Here is a 15,791-nt window from a genome sequence, read left to right on the forward strand (position 1 = left end):
GAAGTCACTATTCAATAATAATAATAGATTACAATAATTATGAGAGGGGATTATTTTTTAATGTAAACCTTCTGCTAAGACTTTTGTGAACCATCCCATAGATTATAAATACTGAGGAGTAGAGTTTTTAACATTGAAATTTATAAAATTCTTACTCATACACTCATTTGGAAGAACAGTCCGAGCCTGTTGTGCAAGATGTATTCTTATATTTTACTTTTATTTTATTTTATTTTTTTTTTTTTAAGCATGTGCTAAAGTGCTTTTTCCTACATTTGAAGCATACAGTATATGTTTTCTTTATGGCTTTCAACTGCTTCAACAATGCAGTTTATATCTCATTAATAGCCTTCATATTTCATTAAAATTATTGAATTTTGTCGGTTTTGGTTTTTTAAGAAGCCTAGGCATTTCCATTTCTAAGGCTAAGCTATTGAGATGATTAGGCCTTGAATTCAACTCACTCTCACACACTTGTTTTGTCACCTGTTATCACCATTTTAAAGTTCTGGATTGTTACAGAAATTCCTGTGAAAAGTGTACACAACGTGCTGACACTATTAATGTCCAAAACACCAAAACAATTGTTTGACATGTTTAAATATCTAACCTTATTAGCAACGTTTTTGATAGTAATTCAGTAAATTTAATTAATGAGAATAACATACAACGTTTAACACTTTAGAAATACACAGTATTTCAAATTCGGTCTTTCTACATTTTGGTCTAAGAATAAATGTATTGAAATTAGGATTAAAAATCACAGATAAGCACAACGATGTTATTAACAATTTTTATTAATGAAATATATACATATGTTAACAAAACATATCCCCGGTATAAACAGTTGGTATTATTATAAACAAGAAAGTAAAATTATATCAATATAATTTATTTAAAAATGTATGCCTATTGATACAACAAGCATATCAAAATAATTGCAAATAATAAAATAGATTGCCAGCATTTATGTAAAACACTTTGAGGAATGTAAAAATTGTCTGCCCAAAATAGCCTTAATATACAGCTTATAAATATAACTTAACAAGAAATGTGTAATTTTAATTAATTAAAAAAGTGCAGATCTGAATAATTTACAAAAACATAATTCAATGGAACATAAAACCATAGGCCAAGGGTAAATAAATGTAATATTAAGAACTGCGTGACTATTAAAGTGAACATTATTTTATAAAAATGTACGTCATTATAAACATTAAGTCAATACTTCATTTTATCACAATTCTATATAAATGAATACGTACTAACTAAAAGAAGAAGTATAAATATTGTGTTAAAATAATCAAATTATCCTCCAAAGAAAAAAAAGTGTGGCTACTTAAGAATTTCTTCTCTTAAGTTTAAAAACGTTTTATAGTGAAAGAGCTCCTTGAACTAAGATTGTAATTCTGCTGTGCAATTGACAATGGTGACTGACCACAGAAATCCTAGTTATGAAGAAACAAGTACAATAATTTTAGACATTTGATATTATTTATGTTCATTTAATATTTAGATTTACACTGTGTAGTACACTTTCAGTTTATCATAATATAAGAATGATATAGCATACAAACTATAAGGAATAAAATGTCTTTTTTACGAAATGTAATATAAAAAGTAAAGTAATTTATATTTTGCCCCTTCTTTTTTATTCATATTTCTGTTTCTGCTTCTCAAGCTCTCAAGGAAATTCCGTATGTGTTATTTACATTCCATTCAATTCTAGTAACAGTTATATGCAATCAAATAGAGCTGAATCTTGTCCTTGTCTTTTCCCAGTTCAATACTTGCTCTCTGTCTCGAGGGCATGGGCTCACAAAGTGCTGGTGGCTGCAACCTGCAAGCACAGAAGGCTTTCCAATGAGGCTGTTGAAAGAGCCCTGTTCAGTACCATCTTCGCACATGGTCACACGAATGGGTGTATCCCGCACCTCAGAAGATATATTGTAAAAACTTATTAAAGGTACCCAAACCCAGACTCGCTGGGTAACAGATTCGTTGGTCAGAGTCTACAGAGGAAGGTAGGTTTTGGCTCACTGTGGCCTGCATGTTAGGGTACAGGTGAAGGGGCTGGCCACTCCGATGTATTTTGTACCCCGGAGGTATGCCTAGAGAACTGGTCTTTCGGTACCCTATTCCAGGCTCACCACGTTCTGGGCAACAGATCCAGGGTTAAAGACCACAGAAGGAGAGGACTTTGGCCTCCATCTTTGAGTGCGGAATTGGTCATCCCAGGTAAGAGGAAAAATGGTAGAACATTTTGGTTTGTGAAAATGTTCTGTGGATCCGCAGTACAAAGGGTACTGTGGGGAGGAGGAGCTAAGGATCAGAGGAAGCCGATGTGCCCTTCAATTCAAATGGGGGCGTCGCGCTACAGAAAGTGGCAATCCTGAACACAAGGAATGGTGTGATGAGAAGAAGAACCAACCCTAACAGCGGGAAGGATGAAAGACAAATTTCGGTTCGAGGAACTGACTAAGGATGCCTAGTGTCCATAGTCAGGGGTGAAGGCGAGATCCTCGGGGGAAACCTCAATACATAAACCATATATATGCCTGGTATCTCGAGGGCATAGCTTCCCTTACTTGCAGTCAGTAAGTCAGTTATTGTTACAATTTCCTACTCACCACTGCACTCTGCTCTGGGCTCCTTTGTGTACTAAAATTTTAAGTAATTGTTTCAAAATTAAATTGCGTTATATGTAGAGATTAATATTTGAAAATTATGTGTTGTCATTACAAATTGAGAAGAGTCAACTTTATTACTCGAAATAAATATAGGGCCTAAATAATTCTATTTTGACATAAAATCTCAATATAGACAGCTCTAATGTAACGCTACAATTTGTAAAGCACTTTTTTGGACAAATAGAACACTTTTAAAATGTTTAAAATATATAATTTTTTGGAACGAATCTTTAAAATTAATGAAAAGTAAGTGAGTTATTTTTAATTTGATATTTGAATTTTGAAGAATCAATTTTATAGTATTATTAACTGTAAGTAATATCTAAAGTAATTAAAATGAAAATAATTGATTTAGAAAATTTTAATTCACTTTTAAAGTTGTGCTTACTATATTTGGAAGTCGTTTTAACCACTCCACCTTTAGCAACCCTCTTTTTAGATCTTGATAAGTATGCCTACTGATCAGTTGCTAAATATACCTTAAAATGTTAAAATTTGAATAACGCTTTGAAATGTTTAGTTTTGAGACTAATTTGATTTTAATTAGATGTAAATTAGGTCCATGGCCTAATAACACCCATTAAAACGTATTTTAGTTTATACCAACTATAATAATCAATGGTTTGATAGGATAACAGGTTTTCCGAAATTTGCTATCGTTAATGTTAGAATCATCCATCATCAATAATACATTTTTACAAAGAATTGTTGGTTATTACTCAGCAATTGGACAGATCTGATGAGGAGAAATAAATTAAGCACAATCTTGTTTTTTAATAAAGCATGATCAGTACTAGATTTAAGTACCTTGCGTCCTTAGGCAACAGTTCACAGCCGAAAAATAAATGCTATCTGATTGTTATTGACATGTGAACTAACCAGTTATGTGGTACCATTTATTCAATTAGTAACAGCCACTACAGATACACTTAATATGTGAGTCAAATCTTGTTAGTTCTTTTCAATTTGTTTAAAACAATTGGAAAAATTAATTAAATTCCAATTGTGACTCCACAGAACAACTATTATTCTTACTGTATCACTTATAAAAAGACCATACTAAGATTAAATTATAAGAAAAATTCTAACTGATAACAATGATTAGTTGCTAGAATAAGATAACTTTTCCACAAAAGTTCTTTCGTAATATCTTTTGGTGATATTGTCTTTTTTACAGCTATTTGAGGCTAACACCCCCTGACACTAGCGCTTCTCCGACGCTAGACGTGTAACTAGAGACAACAATAGTGACATAGTCCTGCAGCCGTGTTGGTGATGTCACAAGCTGTGGGAAGACAGGAAGACATGAGATACCGCTGGAGATCACTGCTCACTGGTCACTTGTGCTTGCTGTGGATCTTCCATGCTCCGATCATGTACCTCAGCCAAATTAGGAACAGGTCCCGACCCATCTGCAGCCAACTCCACACAGGCACTATCTTAGATCCTGTCACAAACAGTTCAATTGAATAAAAATAGACATTTTACTATTATAATTTGGCTTATTAAAAAGGTTTGTTCCTAATTTACTGGCTCAAGTCTCAATTTAAAGTTACAGCAGACTGGATAAATCACATCAGATTATTCAGGAGTTAGGATAGGCTGACTGTGACTTTTATTGTTTTTTGCCACAAGAATATGTTAATAAGAGGGATAAAAAACTAAAATGTCACAATACTAATACTTTATATCAATTCCCAATATCCTAGGACAACTAAGATCATCTTCAGAGGCTTGTGATGGACAACTAGAATTTAAAAAGTACCTATTTTAAGAAGTGGTGTGCGGAAACACTTCACAGTTCAACAAATGTTTCTGAACTCAGAGTGAGCTTTCCTTGAAATTGCACGTCAGGATTGTATTTATTTTGTTCACATTTATAATACCTGCCACCAAACAACAAAAAACAAGAAATAAGAAAGGTGGTAATCAGACGTTCAGTGCCGTATTGGGTGGAAAGATACCACAAAACCCAAGACAGTGGCATTAATTAACCCATAGGGGAACTTGTCCAAGCGTCACTCATTGCGGCTGAGCAGGACTGAATAATCTTGTCCAAGCGGAACATGTTATGCTCTTTCTAGACGCTAACGATCACGTATTTGTTTGGTTTTTCCGCTATATCAAAGTTTTGTGCCCTATGCATCCTTATAAGCAATTATTCCGTTTTAATTTATTATGTTTGCACACTGAAACCACAACTAATAGTTTTTTTTTATTGTTTATATTTTTCCATATGCTTAATTTCCATCACTTTAATGTTCTGCTTACATTCTATGTATCATGTTCTCAATGTTTAGTGTTTAACTGTTTATAGTTGTTGAATGAGTTTTTATTTCTTCTGCTACCTCATGGAGCAAGACAATTTGCATACTTCAGAAGTAGACAAATACTTGGACAGTGATATTAAGATATCAAAGATATTCAAAGACTGACACAAAAGTGAATTATAAAATGTAAATTAATGGTCATTGTATGTAATGTAAATAATTTTATTTTAATTATCATTTTAATAATAACAATTGAATGAAACAAACAGTTTGATCTCATCTTCCAGACAACTAATTCAGGAGCTTGTCATAAAATCATCAAAAAGTGAAAAAATGTAACTTAATTTTGATTATTTTGTTATTATGCTTTATAATTAAGTAATCAAATAAAAACTGGTTTTCCGTGTAAAAAACATTGTACTGTTTTGAATAAAAAAACTATTAAAACAGATAAACAAAAAAGTAATAGAATATTGACAGTTACTTTTGATTTCGTGTTTTTCTTACTAAAAAATCTTTAACCCTTTGACCGCCGTGAGCCACTATAGTGGCTTGCTGTATGCGGTACCTTGAGCGCCGCGGGCCACTATAGTGGCTCGCCGTATGCGGTACCTTGAGCGCCGCGGGCCACTATAGTGGCTCTGTGAACTTTACGTCTTTGTCCTTATAGTTTAAACATAATATATATAAAATATATTTAAATATATTTATATCAACTTTGAATTGTATTGCTCTGTTTCATTTCAACTATAAAATATTGATATTTACTTGTTTCTATAGTAACAAGTGTATCTTCATCCTAAAGCGGAATTTTTGAAATTTTTTTGAATTTTACTTAAATTACATTATTTTATGCAATTTCTGTGGAATATATTTGTAACTTTTAGTATATGCTCAAAACAATACGTACTTTTAGGTTAAAAAACGTTATTTGAGCCCAAGTTACTTATTCAGTGTGTTTTTGGACCTCAAACTTAAGATTTTTTATTTTTTTAATTACGACAGGCATACATACTACTAAACAAATGTAAAAAAATAATAATAAAACTGTAATTTATTACATCAACTGAAAGTACATCTCTTCCCCTCAAAAACAAAACCAAAACTAAAAGGCTAGCTCAAAATTTACAAAAGTTATGTAATTTAATATGTGACCATGCAAAAACGGGTGATTTTGCCGTGGCGGTATTGGATCCGTGCGGTGCTCAAACGCCTGGCGGTCTAGCGAACGACGGCGCGCGGGAGCGGCGGCGCTCAAAGGGTTAAATATATAATAAAAAAAATAAATAAAAAATTCTTTGAAGAAAGCAACAAACACTATTGTAGAGCAACCAAATAGACTAAAATGTCCTGAAAAATGGACTAATTTATCTGTATCCAAACTCATTCTATTAATATTTTTAGGTCACGCATGTATTTCTGCCAAAATCAATTCAAACATTCAGCCCTAGAGAGGCTAGGTTAATTGGTTACTCAATGGGTTAAGTAACCATTTTGATACTAAAAGTGATACCATGGAGTTGGCTTTATCCTGTGCTGGCTGTGTAGTGGACAAGAGCAGAACTGTTGGAAGGTGGCTCAGTATCGAGAGAGCCCGTCATTAAGGCTGAGGTCAATTTGAAGTCAGTAACACCATTTTCTTGTTATACACTAGCATGTGTTGGTCACCTCAGAGTGTGGAGTTTTAGGTTAATTTTGGACCTAATCTCTTGGATGCTAAGGGAAATCATGACTGATTTTCAGAGGGGTTGCAATATGAAATTAAGCAGGTTAGAAAAATTACCACCAGAAATGTGCTGGGGCTTTAGGGTTTGATTACTCCATCTCTTTGTGGAACTTGGGTGAATTGAACAGGGGTCAACATTTTATGTATTAGTACCCAGCTTACAATTCCTTAATCACCCTCTTTTTCATTTATAAGGCTGGAGATTTTTAGAAAATTGTTGAGATGTCAAATTGAACCACAAATAAATAATCAATTGTGTTTGATAGCAACTTTTAAGACATTTAACCATCTTGGATAATCATAATTGACTGTTTAGAAATATACAAGAGACGTAATTAAAGTTTTTTTATATTACAAAAACATTTGTTTGACATATATCTATTTTATGATTCTACATGCTTTTTCACATGACTTTTGTGCTGGCAATTTCTGTGTCTTAAACAGTAAATTCCGAAATTCTTATTGAAAGAAACATTTTTGTTCTGATAACTATGAGTTTACATCCATTTTCACTTTCTTTATTATATTGTTTATAGAGAAAGGGCCATGTTACATGGTGAATAGATTACCAGTTGAGAAATCATTCAAATTCCAGATTTGTACAGCAGTGTGAGATCAAGCATCACTGTTAAGGCAAACTTTTATTATTCAGCAAGACTTTTTCCACGCCTATTCTCAAACAAAATTTTGTAAAATATTGGCCGACATTTGAATAAGACAATGCCATTTCATGTAGAGGATTGTTATCATGAATCAAAATGATTTGGTCTTCACAAATATTCAAACTCAAATCAATTGCACCAGTCGTTGGCTGCTTTAGTCAGATTCCATTCATAATAATAGGATCATAGATCTCACAAATATGATGATGCGAGTCCACAGCCATGGTTAAAAACCAAGTTATTGACAGTAAATACTTGTGATGGGTTGGAATAATAGACACCTTATAATCATGGAATGAAGGTTACAAGTTAGTAAGTTATCTTTGTTTATATTCTTTATAATTATTAACAAAAGAAAAATAATTCCAAAATGTTTGAAATTAAAACAGTAACTTATGATTTTTGTTTTTCTGTATTAAAATTTAAATAATTGAACCAATACAATAACTAACATCTCACCATCTATTTCTGTCCAGGTTACACAAACTTCGCTCAACGGAATGTTCAGTCTCTCGGCCAAGTAGAGCAACTCCACATCAAATGCCCTGCACATATACACACTCCAACTAATAATATTTCACATCTACTAATATCAATCAAAAATATTTATTTCTTAGAGGTAAACGAATGGCTGGCTTGGACATCTTCAAAATACTCTCAAAATAGTTCCAAAATTGTTTTCAATAATGAACTCTTGATGCATTTTTAAAACTATATTGCTTACATCCATTTTTTTGGAAACTCACTCAGTTTAAAGTGAAAGTAAATTTTAATACTCTGTACAAATTATGAATAACACAATTTCAGTTTTAAAAAAGAGATTTCAGGAATCCAAGGTTGAGCTCCACCACTACCAATTTCTTCTTGTCACTCGACACAAGGTGAAATGGTTCCGGTGTCACTGTTGATACAGTTTGCATTTGATCTCAATTGACTCCAATTGTTGGCTTTAACCACCCAAACTCTACAATTTTGCTGTTGTGGTATCTAAGACAGTGATCAGTTATATTCTTCACTAATTTTATACCACAAATAAATAGTTTCAATTTCAAATTCATTTATTTTAACTCTGAGTTAGATATTGATTCTTTATTGAATGTATGACCACAGTATTAATGTAAGCAATAGTTTAAATACCGCCAACTGTAGTACATATGAAACTTTATTTTAACTATATAAAAATTTCAAATGATAGCATAATAATCAGCTGGTGTCATGTATATCCACGAACTTTTTCAATAATTTCAATACCCTTGAGTCAATACTAATGGTTAAGAGGAAATTTTAAATATTTATGAAAATAAAGAAATTCAACAGTATACAATGAGACAAAAGAGAACATCAATGTAAATTAAGTTAATATCCAGCTAAACTAAAAGTGTCTAAGCTGACATGTCTGAAAATTATATATTAATGTACCAGGGGAAATCACAATAATTTCACCCTAGAATGGCACAAAAACTTATACTGCAGTGGCACAGTGTTTTAGGGTACCTGGTAATGTTTGTTTCTAAAGCTTATTTTAGCTACAGCCAATGTTTCAAATGCAACATAATATAAATAATTTTTCTCACAATAGAACAGAGAAACAAGTTTTGATGATTTATTACTTTTTTACTTTCAACATAATTTTTTAATGCTTGAAAAATTATGGGAAAAATGTGTTTTGTTATCTGAATCTCCAAATTTCATTTTATACCTAACTCGGAGTAAAAGAAAAGAAAACCAAAAATATACATTTAACCCCTAATTTTATGCTGTTAAGAAATGTACAGTTCACATGACAAACACTATAAATATACGTACATATTTTTAAGGAAATTCAGGTGTTTTGACGGACGAAAATAATCAAACAATGCAAGTCACCAGCTGTTGCTTTGTAAAAAAGCTAATGTAATACAGCCAAGGCGCTCTAGTGGAAAACTGTTAATAACAACATAATAGACATCAAATTATATAATAGATGATTATGTCATAACATTAGCACCTGTGTAACACACTAAAATTGGAAACATCAATTTTGCATTATTACGTGAATGCATTCATCGAAAGTTTTGGTGTTAGTATATAATAGAAATAACAGGCTGTTAGATTTTGCCTGCACATGTGAGTGAGGCTGACACGCTTGAGGATGACCAGCAATGCGGTGAGGGGTGATAATATACCTCTACGCTTTCTGAAGAATACCTTACCAATCTGCCTATTATAGTTATTATTTTCAATTGTTATTTGAATTCTTGTTCCCAAGATGTTTGAAAATGTGCCCATTGAAGAAAACATCTAACCCTCAAACTCCTTCTGAACTATGCCCAATAAGCATTCTCTTGTGTCCCTCAAAATGTCTTGAAAGAGTAGTCCACTAACAGTTTTCTTCTTATCTTAATAACAATAATATTCTGAACAAATTCCAATCTGGATTCAGATCTAATCACAGTACCACTACAGCCTTATTGAAGATTACTGATGATATCCGATTGGCAATGGACAAGATACTAGTGACCACTTTAATATTATTTGACTTCTCCAAGGCCTTTGACTGCATATACCACCCCCTCCTCCTTATCAAATTAAAGAAGTATCGTTTCTCCGATGCTTTTGTTAATTGGGTCGAGTCTTACCCTACTGGACGTCAGCAATGTGTGAAGGAGGGGAATAAAATGTCAGACTGGAAACCTACTAAACGGGAGGTCCCACAAGGCTCCGTACTTGGGCTACTTTTATTCTCACTTAAACATCATCACTTCAATTATAACACATTAAAATTTTCACTTTATGCTGACGATTTGGAAATACACATTCACAGTTTACCAAACGAACTAGTCACTTTTGAGTCACTTCTCAACTTTGATATTGAAGCAATTAACTTTATAGGACAACACAACAAGGACTAAAACTAAATGACAACAAAACGCATGCAAAGATAATTGTAACTCAAATTATAAACCGAATTAATCTTGACACCGCACCAAAACTTAACAGTTGTGAACTAAATTACCAAAACAAAACTTAACAGTTGTGAACTAAATTACCAAAACAAACTGAAATCACTATCCATCTCAGACTCACAATGAATATAAATCTCAAATGGATTGACCAAGTCACGATAAAGTGCAGAAGAGTCTTTGCTGCCATCCACGGTTTGAAGCGGTTTGCCTTATATCTGCCATTCAATATTAAGGTGATGCTCATTAAGACTCTTATACTACCACACTTTGATTGCAATCTGACAGACTATAGTGTGCTCAGAACTACTGTATTAGATATATTATTAATCTCAAACATGAGCATGTTACACAATATTTTCAGCAATTGTCATTCATGAAACTTCACCAACTACATAAATTCCACATACTTTCTATTCTACATTTAATTATCAAAACCAAATATCCTGTTTATCTGTCTGATCATTTCAACTTTACCTCTGATATTAGTGATCAATCTGCAAGAATGGGAGCCACATTACTATCAATTCCGATTCATCGATTAACAATTTTTAATAGTTCCTTTACTGTTCAAGCTTGTTGCCTTTGGAATGCTCTCCCGATGATATTAGATGTATTGAGGACGTGCACACTTGGATGTTGTTTAGGGGCTTGCTGCTGGGGGTCTGTGGGGGTGACGGGTGGTGCTCCTTGTTGTGGTCATGTGGTCAGTCGGTGTGTTATAGAATGATTGAATGTCTTCTTGTTTTGCATTTTTCTTATATTTATTACAATATATATAAACTTTCTCTAACGTATTTTAAGTTTTGAATTCATTTAAATATGTAGATTTTTTTGTAAGTTAATTTAACTTTTTATAGGTTAAGCAATTTTGTTAAACAGGGCTTGATAGCCCTAAATAAAGGCATTTTTTAAATTCATTTCATAAATATTTCTGTATAAGTGGAATTTTCCAAAAATTTGGTTTTGTTACAATGTACCTTGAAAATAAAAATAATTTACATATAGGAGACCTATTGTTTATAATTATAGAATCATCTACAAATATATTGTTAGAAAAGAATTGAACAAACTTTTATCAAAATATGAAGAAAATTATCAATTCATTCCATAATAGCACCTAGAAATATATAATTTGTGTCAGAAATCGGCCAGTACTACTAGTTACGGGTTGATTAGTGTCATAAAGTGGATTATCATCAAATATATCTCACAATGAACCACTCTATCACGAACATCAGCCGATCCAAATCCAAGGGAGGGGAGAAAGAAGCCTATATATAGGGTAGCCATCCCCAAATGATTTCTATAAAAATTGAAAAATGTCATACCAATCACCAAACTAAGGTGCTGATGGTGACATACACAAGTAGAGGATGACACAAAAAGAACACATGGATTTTAGTAGTGTAGTATCAGTGGAGGGGAGCTGTCAGTGATCGTAGAGCGACGCCATTATGTAAACTAAAGCATCCAGTTTTAGTAGCAATGGCGCTGTGAACTGTTGAACAGTATTTAAAATCGAATGAATTAGTCAAAACTGTTCAATGAAGCTTTCGTAGAGAGTTTAATGTGAAACATAATGAGTACTGCATCTATGAAAGTTGTAAGAGAAATGTTTTCTGAACATGTGATTTCACATTTTAGTGATCTATATTGGCCTGTACGCTCACCAGATCTATCACCATAGGAATTCTTCTTATGGGATCACTTGAAATTTTTAATTTATTGACACAAACCTTGTTCACTTGAAGGACTGCCAAATTTATAACAAAACCTTTTATTGTAAGAAATAAGAACATTAGGAAAAGCAGGAAATTCCATTGCGTATTTTAGCTCAAACAATTCTTAACAATTAGTTCAATATAGCTAGATTCACGCTAATAAAAGTTATAGCTTTCCATCCAAAATAGAAAGTGGTTTGTTAAGTAGAATACTCTAGTTCAAACTTATCAAATATCACCAATAACTAACTGATGTAAAGTTTCTCCATAGCCAGTAGTTTTAAAGCGATATATGGTGAATACAAAATTTACAAATAATGACGGTCAATATTGGTATCATGATAAAATCTTTAAACTCTAAAAATGTTTGTACTTAAATAGACAATATAATTACAAATAAGCAACTCACATTGATCTCATGATATGTATTTCACACTTGAGATGTCCAGCAGTCAAAAAGACAGGCACACAATCAGACAGACATGAGCTTTTTACATGCCCCAGCAGGCAAAAGAGAAATTGTGCCAGCTTACTAAATACTATGCTTCAATGACGTTCAGGCAAATAACATGGATGAGACATGCACCATCATTGAACTTAATGTTCCTTGTATAGAAATGCATGCTAAAAGCTTCACGCAAAATTTTAAGTCTAAAGATCAGTTTGTTTTTCAGATATCATGCAGATAGAGAGAGGGAGAGAGAAATAAAATATACCATTTGCTCAAAATAGGCTTTGCTAACACTCAATCAATAAAAACAATTATGTACACTACATAATTTTAACCGTACAACACCTTTGTGGGGTTGTTAAACACCAAAAAATTCCATAAACATAATTACCATCGTTCAACATGAAGACTCCTAAAGCAGAGACGAGTGGCTTCACGGGTGAGTAGTTTGAAACCACACTGAGTGTCACGTACTGAGCGTACACACAGTAACCACACAAGCAGATGGAAACCATGCATCAGTAACGTGCGGAACAGTGAGCGAGTGGCAATAGCTTCCTGCTCCAAATGTGCTCGAGAACCACACACCAACGCCACTTCATTTGATATCCTCTCCGCCTCCACCAGGTAATCTCCTGCAGACAAATTCATTCTTTCAGTCAATCTACATGTCCTAGAAGCAGACATACTCATACTGCAACTTACAATTTTTAATATCATGACAATAATGAGGGAACTACGCTATCTTTGATAGTCCGGACATAGTAGGTGAAGTAATGCTACTTTTGGTAGCATGAAAATATTGTGAGAAGCTATGCTACTTTTGGAAAGACAAAAGTAATAAGGTAAGCAACACCACTTTACAAGAGTGATCCAGATAGCGCTGCTACTTCTGTTAACACAAGAGTAATGAGGTTAGGAATGTTTCTTTTGGCTCTACCCAACACAGCGTCCTATTGTAATTATAATTTCATCTTTTTTCAAACACTACTCATTTTGGTCAGAGTGATCAGAAAATGATTTCTTGGTATCATTGTATTTGTCTCAACATGGCCCTTGATGTATCACTCAATGGGTCATTCCGGTTAGATCTTTTGAGTTAATACCTACCCCATTTTGGAGAATTGAAGGTAATAATAAGTAATAAGATTTGAAAATTCTCAACAGTTAAAAAATTAAGGTGGGTGGGACTTTTGAGACACCCAGTGTGCATTTTTACGTTCATACTCAGTGCTGGGTGAAAATTGTAGTGGTGACTTGAATAAATAAGAAAACAATAGGCTGTTCTAGACTCTCTAACTGCTGGTAATTTTTCCTAATATGATAGGTATGGTTAAAATAGTTTTTAAATTCTTAAAAACTACTATTATGGTTATGATTTAACTATAATTTCTTTAAAAACCTAAAATAACACAAATAAAGTGGGTTTTTTTTATAGTAAAGGCCAACTTCCATCTAAGCCACAACCATCTTAATTTAAGGTGGGCCCTCCTACCAGCTTTATCAAAAACCAGTGACTCATCAGTATTCACCAGACTGCAAAAAAACCCTAACACCAGGTGTAGAAATTGAACTCATGAATCCAAAGGCCAACTCCCACACCCAAGAGTAGCGCCTTAGACTATACAGCCATACTGACATGATATCTTCAGTGTGCATATAGCTCTCTTACGATTTTGCTCTAGCAGCGCTCAATCACTATCATTTTGGCAAGGCTCATATGTGTTGCAATTGTGACTCGTACTGCTTATAAGGTTAAATGGTTTCAAGTCTCTAGGACAACCTTTCTATCAAGTGACATCACAACACGATTTTAAGAAAGCCCAGTCAGGTCCTTAGTAATTATTAATACACTTTCTTGAACCCATACAAAGCACTGTTGATGTTTACAAAAGACATGAATAAATTGTTTTAAATATTATATATCTGATTATTGATATAACCTTACAATATTGCTGTTAAAATAATACATACTACAGTGATGCAAAAGGTTGTGCAAAAGCTATCTCAGTCTTAGTATACACATGATAACAAGCTGTTGAAACACTCCCTGTAAACAAGTATTACAACGTTGCTAGTAATTTTCACTTAAAAAAGTAGTAATAATCTAAGGCTGCAAGAAATAATTCTGTATCTATCTCTATAAATATCTCTACAAAATATTACATTCATCCTGCAATGTCAAACAAATATTTTATAAATTCAGTTACTGAGGTTATAAACCTGGTTGATATTGTGGCGGGTATGCTTAATTTTATGTCTTAGGATTTTTGACTCCTGAGGAAGAGTATACATTTCAATTAGAACATATAACCATGGCAAATTAAAATGTCCATAGTCTTGGTAAACAGTGTACTTAAAAATAAAAAGTTATGAACGATCTCTGAACCACAATCAGAGAAGCACTTATGATATTGAAATATTAATTGTCTTATGTCATGAAAGTTTTCAATGGGTTCGAAATGTAATGCAGTAAAATTTATTAAAAAATTGATGAATTTCAGTGTTGAATGGAGTTGTTCAGCGTTACTAAATAAAATCAACAACAATGTAGAACAACTGAAACATGTCATAAGAGGTGATGAAACAGGTTTATAGACAATACGTCAAAACAGTATTATTTCTGCATGGATGTTACCTATCACAGGAAAATATAAGTATGAAATTGCTGGGTTATATCTTTCACATGAGAGATCAGTTTATATTATATTATCCCAATTCGTCAGAAAGCAATATCCAATAATTAGATACAATGGGATCGCAAACACTTTCAACAATATAGATCTTTTCAAAAACAAGATTAGCAATTTCTTAAAGAACTTTATGAATTATGCAGTGTGTCACAGTATGACATACTCACACTCAACATGCTTTTAGTAAGGCTTAACTTTATTAATCAAGTGTTACAAGCTTAAGCCGTACGGCTGTTTTGCTAGATTTGTTTTCGAGAGTTCTATTCTTTATGTGTCACTGGTCAGTGGAAAAATCAGTAAGGTGTAGGGGCGATGGAAGCATCACTTTGAATATTAAAAAAATGTTTTCTATCAATGACTTCATTTTAAATAATTTAAGTTCTTTGTTTATAATTCGATTATTGAGCCATATATTTTTATACCTTTAACAAGTTCTTTTAGACTTTCCTCAAGTTTGGTAAGATCGGAGAACTTGGTTGCCCCGTCAGCGTCAGCAAACAAGAGCACTGCTCCTCTTGCTGACTGCATTCCCTGCAACAATGTCAGGTTTATTTCACATACATGTTAATTTGTTATTGTTTAAAAGTAGATTCTTGACTACACTTGCTATTAGTATAATGTAGGACATTTTAA

General features: G+C 33.0%; 1 protein-coding gene across 1 annotated transcript in view; it reads right to left on the minus strand.

The window, feature by feature from the left end:
- Positions 1-777: 777 nt before the first annotated feature.
- The window catches only part of LOC124373991 (dolichyl-phosphate beta-glucosyltransferase-like), a 28,879-nt gene continuing 13,865 nt past the window's right edge, over positions 778-15,791 (minus strand). Inside the window, exons 4-7 of the mRNA XM_046832296.1 lie at positions 15,581-15,689; positions 12,857-13,100; positions 7,808-7,893; positions 778-4,137 (exon numbers count right to left, since the gene is read on the minus strand). Coding sequence (XP_046688252.1) covers positions 4,028-4,137; positions 7,808-7,893; positions 12,857-13,100; positions 15,581-15,689 — 549 coding nt within the window. The 3' untranslated portion in view covers positions 778-4,027. The remainder of the gene's footprint in view (positions 4,138-7,807; positions 7,894-12,856; positions 13,101-15,580; positions 15,690-15,791) is intronic.

This window comes from Homalodisca vitripennis, unplaced genomic scaffold (genome assembly GCF_021130785.1).
Source record: "Homalodisca vitripennis isolate AUS2020 unplaced genomic scaffold, UT_GWSS_2.1 ScUCBcl_6896;HRSCAF=14328, whole genome shotgun sequence".
Taxonomy (NCBI): domain Eukaryota; kingdom Metazoa; phylum Arthropoda; class Insecta; order Hemiptera; family Cicadellidae; genus Homalodisca; species Homalodisca vitripennis.